At 41.8% G+C, this 23,043-nt stretch overlaps 1 protein-coding gene across 1 annotated transcript in view; it reads right to left on the reverse strand.

Annotated features, from left to right (window-relative positions):
* Positions 1–23,043, reverse strand: part of SLC9A2 (solute carrier family 9 member A2) — an 88,518-nt gene that overhangs the window by 49,239 nt on the left and 16,236 nt on the right. The window contains exon 2 of the mRNA XM_014854121.3: positions 5,848–6,311. Within this exon, the coding sequence (XP_014709607.2) occupies positions 5,848–6,311 (464 nt within the window). The remainder of the gene's footprint in view (positions 1–5,847; positions 6,312–23,043) is intronic.

Below are 23,043 nucleotides of genomic sequence, written 5' to 3' on the forward strand. Positions count from 1 at the left end.
TCAGCACAGCCTTTACATAGTCCTGGTTTAATTAAGGCTTCAGAAATGCCAGGCACTTCACTCTGCTGGGGGATACGCTTTCAAACTGGCGTCTAAGGGTCACTGTACCAACCGAAACGGGGAGTGATGGCTCATGCTCTACCACTTTTTTCACAAAATCAGCAAGTAAAATACAAGCCAAGCAGGTGCCCTGCTTCTTTTCTTTTCATTGTGACATTTACAGCTGGAATCTTCAGGAAGGCCAGTTGACAGGACGTTGGGGACAAAGGTGTTTTAGGGTGCAGGCTGTGCTACACCTTTATTTGGGTTCTGAGAAACTCAGCATGGCACCCATTTGCCCACAGTCACATAAAATGTCAGAGGCGATATCAGAATCCAGTCTCCTGACCTTCCGGGTAAGCTGTTCAAGGTTCCACCGTGGAGAATGAGTCAGATTCTGCTCGCTCACCAGAGTGTGTCCTGGAAACGTCACTCACTCACTTCTCCTTCACTTACGGTCCCTTACAGCCCACTACATCGCAGCTTTTGTGTAATTTTTTCCTCTTTTCTAGAGGATCATAAACTCCTGATGGTCAAGGATCACACCTATCATGACTGACTTCTCCCCTGCTGCCTAGTAGAGACAATAAATGTCTGCTGGGTTTGAAAAAAAGGGGTGGATTATTAGTTAGAAACAAGCGAGCTTTTCCTTTCTCCTAATTGTTGGGGTAACACTCAAGAACATTTGGTACTGTACCACCAAGAGGTGACTTGAGGAAGAGACAACAAAAGCAACTCGCTCCCCTGAGGACTTAAATATCTTGACGGTATCATCATTTGCCAGCAAAAAAACTGGCTTCAAGAAGCAGCCGCTTCCTACATTCAACCAGGGGCTTGCTGCACATGCGGGATTTCATAGCATCAACATGCCACAATTGCTTCCTGAGAGGGGATCCGAGATGTGCTATATATACCCCTTGCCTCCAAACAGCCAAGGCCAAAAGGTGACAGTCACCTGCTCTGCGAGGAGACAGATTTCCTGGCCGACCGTCTCTGGTCTCTGCACAGACAGCCTCCTGCAGGCTTGAGCATCACAGTTCTGTCTCCAGATTCCACGGCTTCTGCTCTCCCTGCCTCCAGCTTGCAGAGCACATCTCACCTCTCTGTTGTTCTAATGTCTCCTACAGCCACCACAATACTTACTTCCTTTAAACACTACTGTTCCATTTTTCACTCTCAAGTTTAAAATCTTTGACTGCCTGACTTTGGGAACGTTCAATACACCTGGCACACTTTTTTTTCACTGCTTTCCAAGCCCCTTCAGACCGAGAGAGGGTCTCATCATTGCTCCGCAAAACACACCATATTTATTCATCTCTGCCCCTGATTTCCTTCCTGTGGTTTCTCTCGGCAGAAACCCAGCCCCTAAACCTTAAGAAACTTTATCTGTCTTCCATGGCCCACCTGAAGCTGCTCTTCTCTCAGGAACCTTCCCGGATTCCTACAGCCCTTGCAAACCGCCCTTTCCTCTACCCTCCCACAACACAGAGGATCCCCCAAACCATTCAGCATTTGCTGATAGGCAACCCTGTATTGTTGATGCTGCCTCTGGAGCGCCTACCTCATTTCCAGCAAAATGAGGAACTCCTCGTGCACAGAACCTAAGCCTCCTTCTGCTCCCCTCTTGCTTAGCTCCCCAGCCCTGCCCCATCTAGCACAGTGAGGAGGCCTCCGAAGGAAGCTCAGGAACTCAGGCCTAAGGGACAACCAGCAAATAGTCATAATCTTTCCAGAGCCATTATCCTGGCAACTCGATCCATCAATTCTATCAAAGGTACATTCTGTGTTTAATACCCCTTTAGGTTTTGCCAAAAGCAAAGCTGAGTCACAGGCACTTGACTCTCAGTGCACCGATCAGAAGCTCCACTCGATGGCTCTGCTGCCTCAGATGCCAGGGCAACGTTCTGAGGAAATATCTCAGGGAGAGACGTTACCTTGACAACCAGAGAGCTTTCTACAACTTCCCACCTGTTTTACACTGAACCTGATACCTTGTAATCTACACAAGGTAAAATTCTTTGAGTTACGACTGGCCATAACCCATAGTTGTTCATTCCAGTTAAACTGTTTAATTTTACATAAAGGAATCTATAAAGCGCTTGTGGAGTTATAATTTATATATATATGTATATGCGTATGTACATATATATGTATTATGTATGTTGGCTACAGTTATGTCTTTAGTGGGTCTGTGCAAAGTTGACCTCAACTTGACAACTGTATTTTTGCAAGACTGAAATGCCAGGATGCCTCACTGCTAAATTCTGTAATGGGCTCATTTGACAGCTGAGTACCTTTAAATCTCTCTAGTCATTATTTTAATTTTTAAAACACTAACATACATTAAAATTAGAAATTATTTTAAACTTTGATTTCAAAGATGCAATAATTCAGTGAAATCATGTACCACAAGGATGCACACAATACACTTTATCAGAATAGCTTTGCTCCAGAAAAACAGCTTTCAGGTCACTTTTTGTGATATTAAACACAAAGAAGAATAATTTTTGCCTAAGGAGTTTTAAATCTATTCTGCTATTTGCAAGAGCAAAATTTGAGTTGCACCTGGTCACTGTTCACCTTCCAACCTCCTGAACTTAACTTCCACTGCACAGCATGTGATAGCCATTAGGGGACATCCCTAGCCTCTTTCCACAGAGCCTGCTCTCCTTAACCAAGCCTACTTCTCATGACAGAGTGAGGAAACTCTCTAAGTGCTCTTGGAAAATGTACTAGAATATTCAATGGTTGCATTAACATATTCTAGAAATGACGCTGGAAATTAGCATGAGAGTGTGTCATTTGATTACGGACTACCGTGGAAACAGCAGGGCTTCTCAGATAACTGAGAAGCTACACAAGTTCTGCCTAATAGGAGAAATTTTGAAAAATTTTCCTAAAATATTTGTTATAAGGGAAGGCACAATAATCCTATTTAAAAGTCTCACCTTTATTTTTTCAACTGTCATTTCTCCCGTTAATCCCAATCTACCATAGCCCTGGACCACAGCACAAAGAGTCTGACTGTAATTTATATCTTATCAATTTCTCTTTGCTTTGAGACATTTTTATGGTATGTTTTCTCCCCTTCAACTCTTCTAGCTCAATATTGAATTTACCATGATTTGGGGAAGGAATTTAAACTGCACTGACCTACCATTTCACTCATCCTCCAGACTACATTTTTAACATTAATTGTCTCTGTTTAGTCTCTACCCTCCTAATTGCAACTCCTAGTGACTCATCATCTTCATTGTACACAGTGTGGTCCATTTTTTTCATACCTTTCCGCATCCCATGAGTTCCTTACACCTCTCCTGGAGATCGGGCCAGATAATTGAATCAAAGAATCTCCCATAAAACATTTTGACCTCTGTTCTTTGAGGGTTTTAGACTAGGAGGCAAAATTATAATTTTTTACACCATTGTTCTAATTATGCCTAACACCTGGTCAATTCAGTCCACTATTCAGCTAATTCAGTAAAAGAAATATGGGGTGGTTTATTTTCTGCTGTTAGGTGGGCAAACCCCCTGGGCATGCCCTGGTATCTTGTGGGTGTGGCTTGGAGGGTCCACAGCTTTTAGCCCAGGTACAGAACCTAGGGAGGAAGGCTTGTCCATGTGAAATCCTGCAGGGTCCTGACTTACCGGCTTTGGCCTTGTAACCAGGGCTTCCCCATCTACAGGGCAGCCATACCCTTTCTCTGTCCTTGTCCTCCTTCCTGCACTGGAATGGCAGGCTCTCAAGTTGGCCCACTGCCCGCTCTGAGTCAGCCCTCCCTCCATCCATAAAAGCACATTTGATGGCTTCGTGCCTCTTGAGAGGAAGCACAGGATGTGCCTCTGGGAGGCCTGGGGCCCTTGTGCACTTTAAACTGGAGTTGAGCCAGATCCTTTCCTGAGATCGACTCTTGACAAATTCAAAGAATGGACCACTGAGGTGTGCGAATGAGCGCTCTTACAAGAGAAGCAGCAGCAGGGTAGAGGCGTGGTGTCCCACTCTGAAACTGACCTGACTGCTACACTGCCCCGGGAGGAATGCGGCATGGTGTCATTATTTCATTGTCAAGTTTGCTTTCCACTACGAGAATTCCACACTGAAGTGTCCACAATCTCCCTCAACAAGGGTAAAATGTAATATTAAACATAAGTCCCAATGGAAAACTTGCTGCCTCCGGACATTAGAATGAGTCATAAAATGTCTTCATTGCTATGGCAGTTTCCCAGTTAAAATTTAATCTTGGTGAGTTAATGACTAACCACTGCTAATGAATAATGGAATAAATGAAGTGGATTTTGTTACTTGAGTGAGGTGACTTAGTTGTCTTAACACAGTTGTCTAAGCAGCTATTCTGAGATATGGGATTTCCTTACCAACAAATTATTTTCTACACATAGTTTTCCCTAACTACATATGGAGTTAATGGACATCCTTAAAGATGATATTTTATTCCGTTCAAGGGTCTGAATATAGGCTGTCAGAGAATAATGTTGGTTTCTATGTTAACTTTTAAATGAATCAAGAATAACATTTCAATGATAGGAACTAAGGCAGAGGGTAATATAAATTACTAAAGTTACTTAAATACATTCTGATTAATCTTTCTCTACCTGAATTTTCTTATCTGCAAAATGGAAAGAATAACTACTTCCTAGTTTGTCACAAAGACCTGGGCACAAGGTAAGCATTCCCAAAAGCTTAATGGCTATGGTTATATCACCACCACCACCACAGAATCTTGGCGAATGTGAAACAGCGTCACCGATGCGCATAGTGGTTAACCTCCCGGTGACCCGAATGTCCTTCACAGTGGGGGGAGCTCTTTGCAGGCCTGTGAGTGAGGGGGAGACTGCCTCACCCCTTCTCTCCACACCTTGCCTGAGCTCAGAAGTAAGGGCGGAGGTAACTTCTGCTAACATTAAGATCACCACAGCCTCTGACTCTAATTATGTGTTAATTAGTGAGAATTAAAAATAATTTTCATTTTCCGAACAAATATCCACAGACAGGGAAATAGTGAGGACCAGAGATGCTGGCTGAATAGTAACAGGAAGTGAGCGCATGATGACAAATTTGCCTAAAGTCACAAAATAATAAATAAACCAGATAGAGAATGGCACCTAGTAGGTATTACCACTTCACTTGTATTACAGACGTTGTACACGACAGAATTATTTCTCAAGACGAAGTCTGGGACCTGAAGTCCTTTAAATTCTTATCAAAGACCATTACTTTTGAAAATGCTAAATGAGAAATCCTCAGACACAAAGGTCACGATCACATTCATGCTCCTCTGGCATTAGCAGGGCCTTGCAAGCAAAGAACAGTTACATAGCTGGTGCAATCCAGTGCAAAACGAAAACGAGGGCCCACTGTATAATGATAAATAAGTAAGTGGGGCCAGCCCGGTGGTGAAGAGGTTGGGTTTGCATGCTCCACTTTGCCAGCCAAGGGCTTGCAGGTTCAGATCCCGGGTGTGGACTTACATACGGCTCATCAAGCCATGCTGTGATGGAATCCCATATACAAAATAGAGGAAGATTGGCACAGATCTTAGCTCAGGGCCAATCTTCCTCACACACACACACGAAACTAACTAAATAAATAACTGAATATAATAAATTAAAAAATTTACTAAGCATTTCAAGACAGTGACCATAGAGCATTAAACCAAATAAGGAGCCCTTCTAAACACAGGGCTGTGTGACCACACAGGTGCACGCTCTGCCTACAGGGTCTCACTTAAGCCGGTACTGTCAGAAAGCTGATGCAGATCGGTGGGCGGCCCCCATGTTGGAGTTACTCACCACTGTCACAGCATCATTCAGCAGGGACTCTCCAAAGACCAGGATGTAGAGCTGCTCGTTGACGTGAATGTTCTCAAAAACGGCCAGCACAGCCACGGGATCCACAGCGGAGATTAAGCTGCCGAAGAGCAGATTCTGGAGCAAAGTGATGTCGCTCAGGCCAAAGGCTTCAATCTGGCAGATACCAAACAAAGACACCCCAATGCCAATGGAATTCCACAGTGTCCCCACCACAGCATACCAGAAAATGGTGCCGAAGTTCTCAAAGAATGGGCGCGTGGGCATGAAGTAGCCCGCGTCAAGCACGATGGGTGGCAGGAGATATAAGAAGAACACATCAGTCTTCATGGCAGGGGGGGACTTTTCATCAACTCCGAAAATAATCCCGCCTAGCAGAAGTCCAACCATTATAAGAAGGCAGCTCTCAGGCACGATGGTGGGCAACTTGTGATAGAGATGGAAGCCTATTAAGGAACAAATAGACACAAGATTTAGGATATGCAGGAATCATGCGGAAGATAAACTGGTTCTCTCCGACAGACCCAGTGGGTCCTATTTCCAAATCTCCCCCTCAGCATAATTGATCGTAGATGGCTTTACAGACTTCGATGTAAAAGTCAGATGATCCCCTCAAAACTAACCACAAAGCACACTTAGGCACAAGTGTAACTATATCAGAAGTTGAGGGCTCTAAGTGCACAGTATTTATACAGTACGGTTTGTGTCTAAACTCCCATTAACTTTTCTTAAATAAGAATGCAATTTTATATTTGAAGCGATTTTGTGATTTCCAACACATTTTCAAATGTAACATCTCATTTCATCCTCATAAAAACCTGAAGGAGTAGGCAAGGCAATTACTCTCACCCCTTTTTAATTTAAGTGGAAACCGAGGCTCAAAGAGGTACAAGGTCTTGCCAAGGTGGCCAGATCACATGCCAGTTTTCAGACTACTGCTGTCACCCCTAATACTGAGAAGAGTTCGTAACTTATTTAATAGTCTTAATTTCAGATTCTTTCATTTGGAAGGCTAAGTTTAATTTTTCAGATGTCTGCTCCTTCAGAGACAGCCAAACCAATTCATCAAAGGTACATTGGGGGCCTACCACATGAGGGATATAAACACGCCATGATCGCCAATCTCGAAGAGCTTCCAATGGAAGCAAAGGAACAGCTGTGGTTAGGACCGACTCTAACCCACGGCACCGCGTGACAGAGCCCCAGTCAAGTGCTACAGGACTAGAGAAGGAGGAAACCTGGTGAGGACACCGTGGAGGAGGCAGCATCTGGCAGGGCTTCATAAAGGACAGACAGGCATGAAACACATAGAGGAGGCACGAAGACCCCCTAGAAAGGGAGGAGATGGAGGAAAATCCCTGTCTCCTACTTGGAGGTGGAGCCCACTGTAGCTTTAATGCAGAGACTGTGAAGGGAGGGCTGTAGCAGGAAGGGAGGAGGGGAACGTGGGTTGACCAGCACACAGGGCAACGTGGGACGCAACTCCACACACAAAGGCACTTGACAGGCCTTCGCTGAGGACAGCCCCTATTTACAAGGCAACGGCGCGTCATCCTGAAGGCGTTTCACACGTTTTAGAATTAAAAGCAGCATACAAAAATTATCTGAATTACAGGAACATAATATTAAAATGACAGAATAAGTCCTTAGAATCTTACAATTCCATAAGTTTTAATAAGTAAATCCTTAGAAGTCTATAAAATGTACTAAAGTTGCAGCATGAAATAGTTTGTGAACCAAAAAAATGTAAGCATGATAATTTGAAGAGATTTAAAGAACTAATTTCTAAATAATACAGTGGACTTCTTTACGTCGGTATTCAAATCATCACTGCAGCTTTGGTTATTTTATTATTCATATTATAACAGGCTCCAGTCACTGTTGGAGAATAGATGTATTCAGCTCTTTGGGCCTCTCTTTACCCACGACCACTGGCCTGCGACCCTCTCTGTTAAACAGAGAAGTTAAAAAAGCTCAGTGAAAACTGTATCTTTGTAACTTTCCTCACTCTGCCTCCTGCTTCTACACGTGACTTTCCCCGTATGTCAGGATGTGCTCTAGCAGCCTCCCTGGTCCCCCAGGGTCCGAGCGCAATCAGCTCCTTGGCTGCCGTCTGCGACTGCTCCCTGGCTTCGGATCCAGCTCCCTGACTCGCTGCCTGTGGCGGTGTTTGGGTTACGAACAGGCCGAGGCCCAGTCTGCTCATCTGCAGAATGGCGACAGGTGCACCCACCATATGAAGAACTTTAACGATAACGGAGCTGTCGGCTGCACAGCACTAACCACTGTGCCTGCGACATCACAGATGCCCCCAAATTTTTGTTTTCTCCCCCTATTCTACATGAAAAAGCAAGAGAAAAGAGTTCTAAAGAAATGCACAGAAGCAAGACAAACTGAAAATGGGTGAGGCCAGTTCAGGGCGACGCCCACTTCCTCTTCTTTTCTCTTTCTTTCCTTTTCCTGCCAGCCAGTCTCAGGTTCCCAATGCTCTCACATTGGCAAGACATCTCTCACTGTGTCGAAAGGAGATTCTTCTTCCTAAGAACGGAAGCTGGAAACCAGGTATCTGGGAGGTAGGATAAAAGAGAGATGGCTTAAATGCACCATACAGGCCAATGACAGCCTTGCTCATGCAGTGTGACTGATCCTGACCAGGAACCCAGGCAAGTGAGCAGGAATCCACCCAGTAGAAGCCAATGAAATGCAGCAACATCAACGCAGTATGCAGTTAGACGGAAGAGCCACCAGGACAGAGGGCTGAAGGAGGCATGGTGGAAGTGAGGAGGAGAAAATCTGGTAGTAGCAAATATCAGAAAAAGAACAGCAACAGACTGAGTCATTTGTTTAAGAAATCATGTGCTTATATTTTATCTTTTAATTATTTTATTGAGGTCATATTTGCTTATAATATTGTGTAAATTTCAGGTGTACACTACTATATGTCAGTTTGTATATAGATTTCCTTGTGGTCATCACCAACAGTCTAGTTTTTATCCATCACCATATGCGTGCCCCTTTACCCCTTTCGCCCACCTCCCACTTCCTTCTCCTCTGATACCCATTAATCTGTCCTCCTTTTCTATGTGTTTATTTATCTTCCACATAAGAGTAAAATCATATGGTGTTTGTCTTTCTCCATCTGACTTATTTCACTTAGCATAATACCCTCAAGGTCAATCCATGTTGTCACAAAAGGCATGATTTTGTCTTTTTCATGGCTCAGTAGTATTCCATTGTGTATATATACAACATCTTCTTTAGATATTCATCCCTTCATGGGCACTTGGGTTGCTTCCACATCTTGGCTATCGTGAATAATGCTGTGATGAACATTGGGGTGCAGAAATCTATTTGAATTGTTGACTTAATTAACAAGACAAGAAATAACAAACGTTGGAGAAGATGTGGAGAATAGAGAACCCTCATACACTGCTGGTGGGACTGCAAGCTGGTGCAACCACTATGGAAAACAGTGTTCATATTTTGAAAAGGCTATTCTCCTTTCTTTTATGAATGCTTAGGCCATTTTGAACTGGTCTGACTGACCCTTGCTTGAAATTGGAGAGCAGTTACAGGATCTGCCCAGTTGTTCCACAGGCCAGAAGGGATTAAATGAAGGGCGGTCACAAGGGATCTTAGTTCAATGTTTTTTGGTGAACATAAAGAGAGACACTGAATTTTATAACACATTCTCTGCTGGCATCAAAGGTTTTGTATATAGGTGTCTATGCTTTTATGAATGACAGAGCCAAACTTATCAGCAAAATAAATAGTCAAAACAAAATTTTAAAAAGCTTCTTAAAATTCATTGTTCACAGAATAAAACAAATCAATCAACATTTACAAATATGCATGCATTTATGCCTCTCCCCTACCCTACCAGCAAGGATTTCTTGAAGGGGAAATGAACTTGAATAGACAGACTTCGCCTTTCCAGGGTCATTATCCCACCCAATATTATTGAGAAATATGTCAGTTATTGGGCAAAAAATAAAATGAACTTTTTTTTTTTGGAGGAAGATTAGCCCTGAGTTAACATCTGCCGCCAATCCTCCCCTTTTTACTGAGGAAGACTGGCCCTGAGCTAACATCCGTGCCCATCTTCCTCTGTTTTGTATGTGGGATGCCTGCTACAGCATGGCTTGATAAGCAGTGGGTGCATGGGTCCGCACCCAGGATCCAAACCCGCGAACCCTGGGCCGCTGAAGTGGAACGTGCAAACTTAACGACTGCGCCACCGGGCCAGCCCCAAAATGAACTTTTTGATGATTTTTACAAGGCTGAACATGAGCTACTGCGGCTGAACATGAGCTACTGCAGGTACAATCTACTGTTTGGTCCAGGAGTCAGCTTTTCTCTGCAAAGGGACAGACAGTAAACGTTCTTGGCTTGCAGACCATACTTTACTGTCTGCTGTGGTACAAAAGTCACCCGAGATAACGAGATAACACCTAAATGAACGAGCGTGGCTGTGTTCTAACAAAATTTTATTTACGGACACGGAAACAAAAATACAATTTTATACGTCACGAAATATATTCTTTTGATTTTGTCTAACCATTTAAAAATGTAAAATCATTCTCGACCCCTGGACCATACAAAACGAGGCTAAGGGCCCCATGTGGCCCCCAGGCTGTGGCTACCCCCAGCTTAGTCTGTTCTTTGTATTTCCTGCTAACTTCCATTTACAGTGTCTGGGGCATTGTACTTATGTCATTCACTTTTCATTACTACCACATAAAAGTCTGTGAGAATGGATGCTTTAAAATTTATTTTATTTTAATTGCAATAGAAATTCACTCAGTGGGAAGGCAGGCAGGACTAGAGGTTTCTTGTACAAAATACAGTTAAGACATTCCCCTTTTAGAGGGAATCTGTCTTAATTTCTCTCTGCATACATTGTGGAAATTCACTGAGCTTAAAATCTGTAGATCTATGCATAACTAAGTGCAATGCAACTAATTCACTACATTTTCTCATTATACTTAAAACAAGCTATTTGTTAAATTCTGGGAAGAGAGCGAAGTGAGAAACAACACAGGAAGCTTCCAGATAAGCAGGATCACAAAACAGCAACAATGTAAAAATCTGAGTCAGAGAAAATCATCACCACCACCACCAACAAAAACCATACAAAATAAGTCTCAATCAAAAAAAATACAGTTTTAATTCACAAGTAGTAAGGAAAAGGGACCCCAGCAGAGGTGAGGCAGGACAAACCCCGGGAGAGAGAGCACTAACTCTAGGTGAAAATAAACACAAACCTTCTAATTAATACTCCATATTTTATAAAGGTTAAAGAAAAAAGAATGACATTTATTAGATCCATAAATATTTGCCAAGCCCATGTTAAGTGGAGGACAAGTACCCTTGGGAGCAATGTCAGCACAGCCAGCCATTCAGGCTACCTGACCCAGAACCAGCTTCTGGGCTGGTCATTCTCCAAGCAACTCTGGGAAAAGCTGGATTTCAAGTAAAGTGTAGTCTAAAATAAGTCATGCCTATTTGGCTGGGGGCAAAAAGGTAAATATTTATGGAATACATTAAACTTGTTTTGAAGTATTAAGAGAAATAACAAGTTCATTCAAGCCTAAAATTGCTGATTTTATGTATTCCAATTCACATAGCACCAAATATACATTTTAAAAAATAGAATGTTAATGAGCAATAGATAGAAACAGAGAGAAAATAGTAAGAAATACCGTTTTGATCACATACATCAATAAGCTGCTATCACTGCATGATAACTCTAGTGGACAAAGACAGTGATAGAATTAAATTCCAAAAATAAATAGAATCGAATTGAGAAAATAATAAAAATAAATAATAAAGATAAGCAAATAAATAAAATAAATAGAATAAGATTCAACCAATAAAGTAGAATTAACTGATCTATGTCAACAACTTACTAACGTGTGAATATAGATTTCTCACAACATTTAGTCCTATACGAGGACTGAAAGATAATTTAACATTCACCACACCAAAAACTAGTGCAGCTGTGAATATAGAGGTTTTAAAAGTGTTCCACTTATATGGTTTGCAAAAGACTTAATAAAATAATTGAAAATGTAAATGAAACATCAAAAATTTATTGGGATTATTCCAAAGCAGAACTTACATGGTATTTAATATTTCCAAATGACTTGACCACTTGCAAAGAAAAAGAAAAACATAACGAGTGCAGTCTGGCCATGAAGAATTTTGGAAAGGAACATAGTTAGACCCTCAATCGGATACTTGTTGAGTAGCTTCTCTGTACAAGGCACTGAGCGACCCAGCGTTGGATGAAGTGAGAAAGAGGAATCAAAGATGAATTCAAGGTTTTTGGCTCAAACAACTGGGTGTAGAGTGGGATTATTCACTGAGATAGAGAACAATGAGAAAAGAGAAGATCTCAAAGGAGATAATGAAGATTATAAACGCCAATCAGAATCTCCTTGAAAAATATCATGGAGGTTAACAAATTGATAGCAAGATTTAGCTGGAAGAAATGGCAGACAGTTTCTACAGAACGAATATTATAGAAGAGCTGTCTCTTCTTAAAGGGTATGATGTCAGACTTGCCCTACGCCACTGCCAAAAATATTGCTGCTTGTTTTCATTAAGCCCAATAGTAAGTCCAGACAATGGCATGTAGTGATACAAGAATATCATATAAAGTAAGAAGCTATATAACCACGGGGAAAGAAAGCAAAATTTAATCAGTGGTATTGGAGGAGATAAAGAGAAATCACACACCTACGTGTTTCTTTTTTACTTTTACAACTGTGAAAAGTTCTGTGAAGGTCAAAGAGTTTAACAGTTTTTAAAAATCTATTAAAACAGAAGGAAATCTTATGCTGTAATCATCTCACTTACAACATGATAGAATCAGTGACCCAAAAATAAAGTATATTAAGGATTAAGGTAGAAGACAGGTTTCTTCTTCTGAATTCACCTTTTTAAAGTTTGTGCAGAAAAACAAAAAAAAGGTAAGAAAATGAAGAGAAACCAAAAGAACTGACTTTTGCTTCTAGGAAGATGGAGTATTTATTTTTCTCTATTCCCACTCTAGGAAGACCCTGGAAGGCGGAGAGAAGAAGGAAGACCAGCTAGGGACTCCAGATCTGGAGAACGACATGACAAGGAATTCCCCAGGTTTTCCTTTTGCCTCTAAGATCTCAGACTTGGAGTCGAAGAAGGCAGCAACCTGGAAACGCCAATGGGCACACACAACAAAAGCCTGCTCTCTTTAGAGAAAGACCAGGAGAAAGCCAGCCTAGCAAGACAGAAACCTCTTAGATAATCACAGCTGCACTCCAGGAAAACACCACAGAAGAAGCTGAGGCCCCAGCCCCAGCAAAGTCTGAGTGGGGAGTCTAGACTGTAAGGGACACCTCAGCCTCCCTATTAGGGTGGTGTCAGAAAAGAAAAAGCAGGGAGGTGGGACTGTCTCCACTACTGGGTGGTAATGACACCCCTCTCCCTCCTGCTGCCAGTGAAGACTACGTGGGAAACCTGGACTTTCACCACCCTGTAATAATGAGGCACCACGCCCTGCCCCTGGTAAGTCAGAGGCTTAGTAGAGAGTCAGGACTTTCACTTCCACCCAACAGTAATGAAGCCAGGCCTTCCCTGTGGTGTCAGTGGAGGCCACAAGGGAGCAGCAAGGAGGTATCAGTGGAGACCTGGTAAGGATCCAGAACTCCCGCCCCATGCAGCACCAAGGAGGAGCATCCCCCTCAGGTGGTCAATGGAAGCAAAGTGGGAAATCTGAAAACCTACCCCCAGCTGGCAGTAATGATACGGCATCTCCCTCCACCCCACCAGCAGAGTTGTGTCCTAGGAGGTCATTTAAAACAGGAGGTATGAATAAGATCCAGGGTCTCATAATATAAGACCTGAAATGTACATGCTTCAATAGAAAATCACTCATCACATCAGCAACAAGGAAGATCTCAAACTTAATGAAAAAAGACAATCCATAGATGCCACTGTCATGATAACAGAGATGCTTGATTTATCTGGCAAAATTTTAATACTGCCAAGATAAAAATGTTTCATGACCAATTACAAACACACTTGAAACAAATGAGAAAAAAATAGAAAGTTGGAGCAAAGAAATAAAACACCTGTGCAAAGAAATAAAAGATATAAAGAAGAACTCTATGGAAATTTTAGAACTGAAAAATAGAATAATTGAAATAAAAATTTCAATTGTCTAGGCTCGACAGCAGAATGGAGTAGACAGGAAAGAATTAGTAAAATGCAAGATAAAATGATAGAAATTACCCAATGTGAACAACAGAGAGAAAACTGACTTAGGGCCTAAGGGACCTGTGGAACTATAACAAAAAATCTAGCATTCATGTCATCAGAGTCCCATAGAGAAAAAAGAGAGAGAGAGAGGCTGGAAAAGTACTCAAAGAAATAATAGCTAAAACTTCCCAAATTCGGCAAAAGACATTAAGCTACAGAATCAAGATGAGTGAGCCTCGAATAGAATAAACCCAAAGAAATTCACATCAAGACACATCATAGTCAAAGTTCCAAAAATATAGAAAAAGAAAAAGCCTTGATAGCAGGTAAAGAGAAAGGACATCTTATCTACAGGAGGGAAAACAGAATGTTAGCAGATTTCCCATTAGAAATTAGGGGAGCTATAAGGAAGTGGCACAATATTGTTTATGTGCAGACAAAGGAACTGCCAGCCCAGAATTCTATATCCAGAGAAAGTGTCCCTCAGTAATGCAGAGGAAATCAAGACATTCTCAGGTGAAGGAAAACTAAGAACATTTGTTACCAGCGGACCTGCCCCAGAATAATGGCTAATGGAAATTCTCATGGAAAGCAATGGAATCTTGGAACATCAGGAAGTAAGAAAGAAAGGCAGAAAGAGTAAAAATCTGAGCCAATTCAATAAGTTTTCCTTCTCTAAACTTACTTTCTAAATTAAGTTTGACTGCTGAAGCCAAAATTCTGACACCGTTTGATATGGTTCTCAAGGTATATAGAGAAAATGTTCAGGACAATTATATTAAGAGTGGGCAAGGATAAAAAGATGTAAAAGGAGGTAAGGTTTCTGTAGTTCCCTCACACTGGTAAATGACTACAGCAGGAAACTGATATTGTTATGTATATATAATGTAATATCTAGAGGAACCACTAAAGAAGCTATACAAAGAGATACCCTCCAAAACACAATAGATAAATTAAAATGGAGTTCTAAAAAGTGTTCAAGTAGCCCATGGGAAGGCAGGAAAAGAAAACAGAGAAACAAAAACAGTGAACAAAACAATACAAAAAATAAAGGGGCAGATTTCAACCCCAACATATCAATCGTTACATAAAACGTAAATAGTCGAAATGTATCAATTAAAAGACAGCTGTCAGCAGAATGGATTAACAAAAAATATGACCCAACTTTATGCTGTCTACCAAAATCCCACTTCAAACACAATGACATAGGCATGTTGAAAATAAAAGAGTGGAAAAAGTTACATCATTAAAACATTAATCAAAAGAAAGCAGGAGTGACTACATTAACATGCAGTGAAGTAAGCTTCAGAGCAAAGAAAATTACTAGAGACAGGGAAAGACACTACATAAGGCTAAACAGTCAGTCCACCAAGGAGACAGAGCAAGCTTAAATGTGTACGCACCAAACAACAGAACTACAAAATACATGAAACAAAAACTGATAGAATGAAAAGGAGAAATAGACAAACACACAACTCCAGCTAAAGACTTCAACACCCCTCTCTCAATAATTGATGGAATAACTAGACCATCAACCAACAGCATCGAATTCTATAGAAGATGCCAACCACCAACAGATTACACATTCTTGTCAAGACTCCACGGAACATGTACCAAGAAAACATATCCTGGGCCATAAAAACAAACTTCAACAAACTTAACTGAAATCAAACAGAGTATATTCTCTAACCACAACAAAGTCAAATTAGAAATCAATAACAAACAGAAAGCAGCAGAATCTCTAAACTTGGAGACTCAGCAACACACTTCTAAATAATCTATGAGTCTTCACATCCATTAGGATGGCTGTAATCAAAAAGACAGATAATAACAAATGTTCGCAAGGATGTGGAGCAATCAGAACCCTCATACACTGCTGGTGGGAATATAAATTGTACAGCCACTCTGGCAAAAAGCCTGGCAGTTCCTCAAAAAGTTAAACATAGACTTATCATTTGGCCTACAAATTTCACTCAAAAGAAATGAGAATCTGTGCACGCAAAAACTTATAGACAAAATGTTCATAACAGCATTATTCATAATAGCCAAGAGGTTGGAAACAACCCAAATGCCCATGAAATGATGAATGGATAAACAAAATGTGGCAAAACCTCACAAAGGAATATTTGGCCATAAAAAGGAATGACACACTGATAGATGCAACAACGTGGATGAACCTCAAAAACATTGTGCTAAGTGAAAGAAGCCAGTCACAAAAAACCACATACATATGATTTGATTCTATTTATATGAAATGTCCAGAATAGGCAAAACTACAAAGACAGAAAGTAGATTAGGGATTTCCTAGGGCTGGTGCAGGATGGGGGAATCACATAGTCATAGCTAAAGTATATGGGATTTCTTTGGAGGGTGATGAAAATATTCTAAATTTTATTGTAGTGATGGTTGCACAACTGTGAATATACTAAAGACCATCAAATCGCATTCTGTAAATGGGTGAAATATATTATGCAAATTATAACTTAATAGTGTTATTACAAACAAATAATCCATGGGTCAAAGAGGAAGTCTCAAGGGAAACCAAACAGTACTCTGAACTGAATAAAAATGAAAACATAACATATCAAAATATGGGATCCAGAGGCCAGCCCCATGGCTAAGTGGTTAAAGTTCTGTGCACTCTGCTTTGGGGGCCGGGGTTCTCGGGTTCAGATCCTGGGTGAGGACCTACTCCACTCATCAGCCATGCTGTGGAAGCATCCCACATACAAAACAGAAGAAGACTGGCACGGATGGATGTCAGCTTGGCTAATCTTCCTCAGGCAAAAAAAGAAGAGGATTGGTCATGGATGTTAGCTCAGGGCGAAGCTTCCTCACAAAAAACAGAACAAAAAAAATGTGGGATATGGTTAAAGTAGTGCTGAGAGAAATGTATAGCACTAAACGCATTTATTAGAGAAGAGGAAAAGTCTCAAATCAATAATCTAGCCTTCTAGTTCAAGAATCTAGACAAAGAAGAGCAAAATAAACCCAAAGGAAGCAGAAGGAAGGAAATTATAAAGAAAACAGCAGGTCAGTGAAATTGAAACCAGAAAACTAGAAAAAACTTCAATGATATAAAAAGCTGTATCTTTGAAAAGACCATTAAAAGTGACAAACCTCTAGCAAGACTGTTAAAAAAAAGAGAAGACACAAATTATTTATATTGGGAGTCAAACAGCGATATCATTCAGACCCTGGTGACATCAAAGGGATGATAAGGGAATACTAGAAAGTACTCTACACACATACTTGACATCTTAGATGAAACGGACTGATTCCTCTAAAAACACAAACGGCCGCAACTCACCTCATACGAAGGAGACAATTTGAATAGCCCAACAACTAGCAAAAAGAATTTAATCTGTAACTTAAAACTCCTCAAAAAAGAAAACTCTAGGCCCAGATGGTTTCACTACTGAATTCTACAAAACAACACTAATTCTACACAATCTCTTCCAGAAAACAGAAGAGGGAGGAACATCCAGTTCATTTTATGAAGCTCGTACTACCCTGATATCAAAACCAATGACAGTACAAAAAAGAAAGCAACAGACCAATGTCCTTTATGAGTATTGTGATACTGTGATTTACAGTAAGAAATAAGTATTTGGTCTTCAACCCGGTTCCTGGCACAGAGCTCCTAAAACCCTTGACATTTTCCTAAGTGAGGAGGGCAAAAAAAAAAAAAAAAAAAAAAAAAAAAGATGTCTTTTGTTATGTTAATGAGGTGACTTTGGAATGTCCCTAGGTCACCTAAGGATGGGGCTGGTTGCCAGGAGAACCAGCCATGTGATTAGAGGGTTGGAACTTTCAGGCCCACCCACCCTGACCTCAGGGAGCGGAGAGGGGCTGGAGACTGAATCACCCACCAATGGCCAGAGATCTAAGCAATCGTGCCTGCGTAATGAACCCTCCATAAAAACCCAAAAGGACTTGGTTTGGAGAGCTCCCAGGTTGGTGATCACGTGGAGATTCGGGGAGAGTGGCACACCCGGAGAAGCATGGAAGCTCTGCGCCCTTGCCCCATACCTGCCCTGTGCATCTCTTCCATCTGCCTGTTACTGAGTTACAGCCTTTTATAATAAATGGGTAATCTAGTAAGTAAAATGTTTGTCTGAGTTCTCCAAACCACTCTTGTAAATTAATCGAACCTAAGGATGGGGTTTGTTGGAACCTCTAATCTATAGCCAGTCAGTCAGAAATACAGGTGACAACCTGGACTTGCGGCTGGCATCTGAAATAGAAGGCAGTCCTTTGGGACCAAACTCTTAACCTGTGGGATCCGATGCTCTCTCTGGGCACAAAGTGTCAGAACTGAGTTGAAGTGTAGGAAACCCAGCTGATGTCCAAGAATTGCTTAGTGGTGTGTGGGATAAACCCACACCTTGGAATTGGGTGCAGAATTATAGTGCAGATGCAAAAACCATTACCAAAATATTAGCAAAGAATTCAGCAAAATATAAAAAAAATTATACACTATCACCAAGTGAGGTGTATTCCAGGGATACAAGGCTGGTTAAATATTCAAAGACTAATCAATGTAATTCATCCTATCAACGTACTAAAGAAGAAAAATTACATGATTATACCAATCAATGCAGAAAAAGCATGTGGCAAAAGTTCAATCTCCATTCATGATAAAAAGCCTCTGCAAACTAGCAACAGAAAGGAACGTCCTGAACTCGATAAAGATCATCTACGAAAACCTGACCGATTCCAAATGCCAAGTTTTAACTACCATGCACAAAAGTGCCCAGATGGCACAAAGGTGGCCTGCTCACTTTTAAAACCCCAAGTTGGTGCTCAAGACACGTATGTTGAAAAAATGATTGACTAGCCTATAAATCATTAGATGAAAATCCTATATATTATGAGAAAATCATTGCAAAGAAAATACTCATCCTTCCTAGAAACTGATAAATAACTTATATCATTACTTACTCTTTCATTCATTGACTCACAAGCATATCCAAGCACTCACCATCAGGAAGTGTGCAAGTCACTAGAGACACAGCAACGACCAACACAGACATGGCCCTGTCCTCAGGAAGTTTACCATCTATGGGGATGAAGGATGTCAAGGAGGTCATTACAAAAGTAGTGCTTATTATAGAGAGGGGAAAGTCATGATGGAACCACATCACAGGGTCCCTAATCTTGTCTGCCCCACGGAGGAGGGGCCCCTGAATGAAACAATGCTTCACCAGAGAAGAGAAGAGAAACAGAAATTGTCAAAGCCAAGAGGGGTATGAGGGTCTTCCAGAGGGAACAGCACATACAAAACTCACTAGAGAGGGCACAGGTGTGGCCCATCGGAGGTGCTGCAAGAAATCCAAGAGACAGGGCGAAAGTAACTTATCCTGGGCCTTGTCACCCACAGTTTGGATTCATCTGAAGGTAGAGGGAAGTAATAACACCCAATATGGGCAAGGATATGAGAAAACACAAACGTTTTTCATTGAAGACATTCACTCAGTGTGTTGAGTGGACAGTGAGTGACCCATGTGGCTCTCTGCCCTCAGTAGCACTGTGCCAACGTCTTTAGCAGACACTGAGTGTCTAAGCTCAATGAGTGTCTAAGTACATAAAGAGCGCCTATGGCACTAGAGTCCACAGATCCCCCTGAGGGTCTGTTTCACCCACTAGAACACGTTCACAGGGCTGTGGCAAGTGTTACTCACTTTGCACTTCCATTGCCCCATATAGTGCGTAGCAGGTGGACAAAAATGGCAATAAAGAGAAAAGCTCTTAACCTTCCCTTTGATCTGGCTATCCTCCACGCTATGGAGAGACACACGGGGAAAATGCATCGGGGGGCGCATTATCACTGGGGGTTCCGAGACCTGAAAGCTAAAGATCTGTGCTCGCCTTTCATCACAGTCCTCGCATTCCTACTTCCAACGTTTCTGTTTTCTTTAATCTTTAATTTTACTCTTTTATTTCCCAATGGAATGTACAGTCAACTGGTTTGCATCGAATTGTGCTAAAGGTCTATGCTTTTATCACTGCTGGTAATTTCCACATTTGTCTCAGTTTCGTTAAGGCTGTAAAAGTACACTGTTCCTCCTTAAAATCTCTGCTTTCACCAAACACAAAAGAACAAATACTGTACAATCCCACTTACATGAAGTAGCTCGAGCGGTCAAATTCATAGAGACGGAAAGTAGAATGGCGGTTAGCAGGGCGGGGGGCAGGGTGGGGGAGCTATTGCTTAATGGGCACAGTTTCTGTTTGGGAAGATGAGAAAGTTCTGAAATGGATAGCGGTGATGGGTGCACAACATTGTGAATGTACTTAATGCTACTGAATTTCTACACTCAAAATGGTGAAAATGGTAAATTTTATGTTATGCCTATTTTACCCCCATGGAAAAAATCTTCACTTTCATTTTTCACTCTCCTACTTATTCTTATAAATTAATTATGACAAAGTAAAATGAACTATTGACATAACTGCATAAATACTGCTAAACAAGCACAAAAAGACGACGTTGCTAAAACTGATCTCTGCTGCCAGGCACTGTCACCAGGCATATCCCCCAACACACTGACTCATCAACTGGTCCAGGCCACCAAACTGGGCCTCGAAAAGGCCTCTCTGAGTGGTCTTATAAAATGCGCAAAGCACGGACTGTTCACAAATAAAAAGCAAAAAATCAGAATTTTCTGAACTTCGAAGGGTAAAATAAGTAATTTTAACAAATATGCTCACAGAAAAATGTCAAGAGGAAAACAGTTGAGCAAATTATAGCATGTTAACACAGCGCAACAATCTACCACAGCATGTGTTTAATATATCAGTACTTTTAAGTGTTTATTCAAAATAATGTTCAGTGAATGAGCACCAGAACAGTTACAATAGTGTCTTAATTATATTTAAAACTGTTAAATCCGGGGCTGGCCCAGTGGCACAGCAGTTAAGTTCGCACGCTCCACTTTGGTGGCCCAGGGTTCACTGGTTCGGATCCCGGGGGCAGACATGGCACCACTTATCAAGCCATGCTGTGGCAGGTGTCCCACGTATAAAGTAGAGGAAGATGGGCATGGATGTTCGATCAGGGCCAGTCTTCCTCAGCAAAAAGAGAAGGATCGGCAGCAGATGTTAGCTCAGGGCTAATCTTCCTCAAAAAAAAAAAACTTAAGTTCATTGATTTTATTCATAGATATATTTTTTTAAGAAAAGTGCCTCTTTTATGGGACCTGAGAATCTACTTAGACTCTAAGACCAGATATGATATTCTTATTTAAATTGACAAAACAGAGACATTTTAGTGAGGGTCAGTAACATTTCATTAGGATATCAAGCACTGTCAGGATGACACTGGTTTACTCGTAGAGTTTACCTTTCGTAGATGATGGAGTTGTTGAGTGACTTAACTCCATGTCTGAGGCAGCCTCTGGTCTCTGCCAACACTGCTTCCCACGCCTGTGCTCCTTATTCAAGGTGTAAAACATGAACACTTCCACTCAGACATCCCATGACAGCCTTCCCACGTTTATCAACGGTAAGAGTATGTCACCATTTTTCTTTCTTTCTTTCTTTCTTTTTTTGTGAGGAAGATTGGCCCTGAGCTAACATCTGTTGCCAATCCTTCTCCTTTTGCTTGAAGAAGACTGTCGCTGAGCCAACATGTATGCCAATTTTCCCCTATTTTATGTGAGATGCCACCACAGCGTGGCCTGACGAATGGTGCTAGGTCTGCATCCAGGATCTGAACCTGTGAACCCTGGGCCACTAAAGCGAAGCACACAAACTTAACCACTACGCCACTGGGCCGGCTCCTCTTTCTTTCTGTTTTTGTACCAGGACCACATTCTAAGAACGGTATATTAACTTGAGAAATTCCTACCGATTCTGAGTGCATAAGTATCGCGATCCATAGACTCAGCTCCCTGACATATAACCAGGTATAAATACTGGAAACAAAATTTCATGCAACATGAAAAAGTCTGGACCAGAGACTGCAAACCGGCAGACCACCGGCCATTACGGCCTATACACCTATTTTGTTTGGCTTATCTGGTGTTTCTGAATATTGAGCTACTCTTCAGAAACTGAAAGTTTTCACATTCTTCTGTCTGGTGTATCTTGACAGGTCAGCAGACTGCGCCCTCTGTCCCCACCCACGCCAATTTGTGCAAGGTGGCAATCAGCCGGGCAGGGTTTCCTCCAGTCAGGGCAGGTGCCGGTTCTGCAGCTCGCCTGCCAGCTTCCTGCTCCCCATCCCCCACTGCCCTCCCCTCATCTCATGGGGCACGCACACGCACTGCTAGGCCCATACTGTCTGCTACCCGTCTGGACCTCAAGTCCAAAAGCCAATCTTCAGATGCTACTGAGACTGCAGTGGACACTGGGGTGGGGGAAGCTTCCGTTCTGTTTCTCATCACTGTTCTTTTTACACTCCTGACTTCAAATCTGAACCACAGCAATGAGAACACAACTTAGGCACTGGGATTCCATGAATTACAGGACTCGCCTCCCATCACTTAAATAAATGAATGAGGACTTAGCTCCTCAGGGGCCAGGGCTGCCTCCCTGTCTCTTCTGGGCCCCATGGCTGGGTTCTGTCAACGGTGCGAGTTCTCTGACAGGTCCTAGGCAGCACACAGATTTGATGAGTTCACGTCTGCAAGCTGAGAGAATTTAGAGACTACACTGCCAGGTTGGGAGTTTCCTCCTCATTGGAAACAGCTGAATGCTAATCTGATCCCTGAGCCAGGGCTGGGCACAGGATTTGACTCATGCCCTTGCCTTATTACCACCTGCATTAAAATCCTTTCTTCAATCTCAGCTTCATCATTTCCATTCCAGGGCCATCAGCAAGATAACATCAATTCTCAGTATATATTTTTCTCCCCACAAGAAGTTGGGCCCAAAGAATTAGCCTACATCTAATGAGCCAGAAAAGTATTTTTGCTGGGGAGACTTGCAATC

Source organism: Equus asinus, chromosome 6 (genome assembly GCF_041296235.1).
Source record: "Equus asinus isolate D_3611 breed Donkey chromosome 6, EquAss-T2T_v2, whole genome shotgun sequence".
NCBI classification, from domain to species: Eukaryota; Metazoa; Chordata; class Mammalia; order Perissodactyla; family Equidae; genus Equus; species Equus asinus.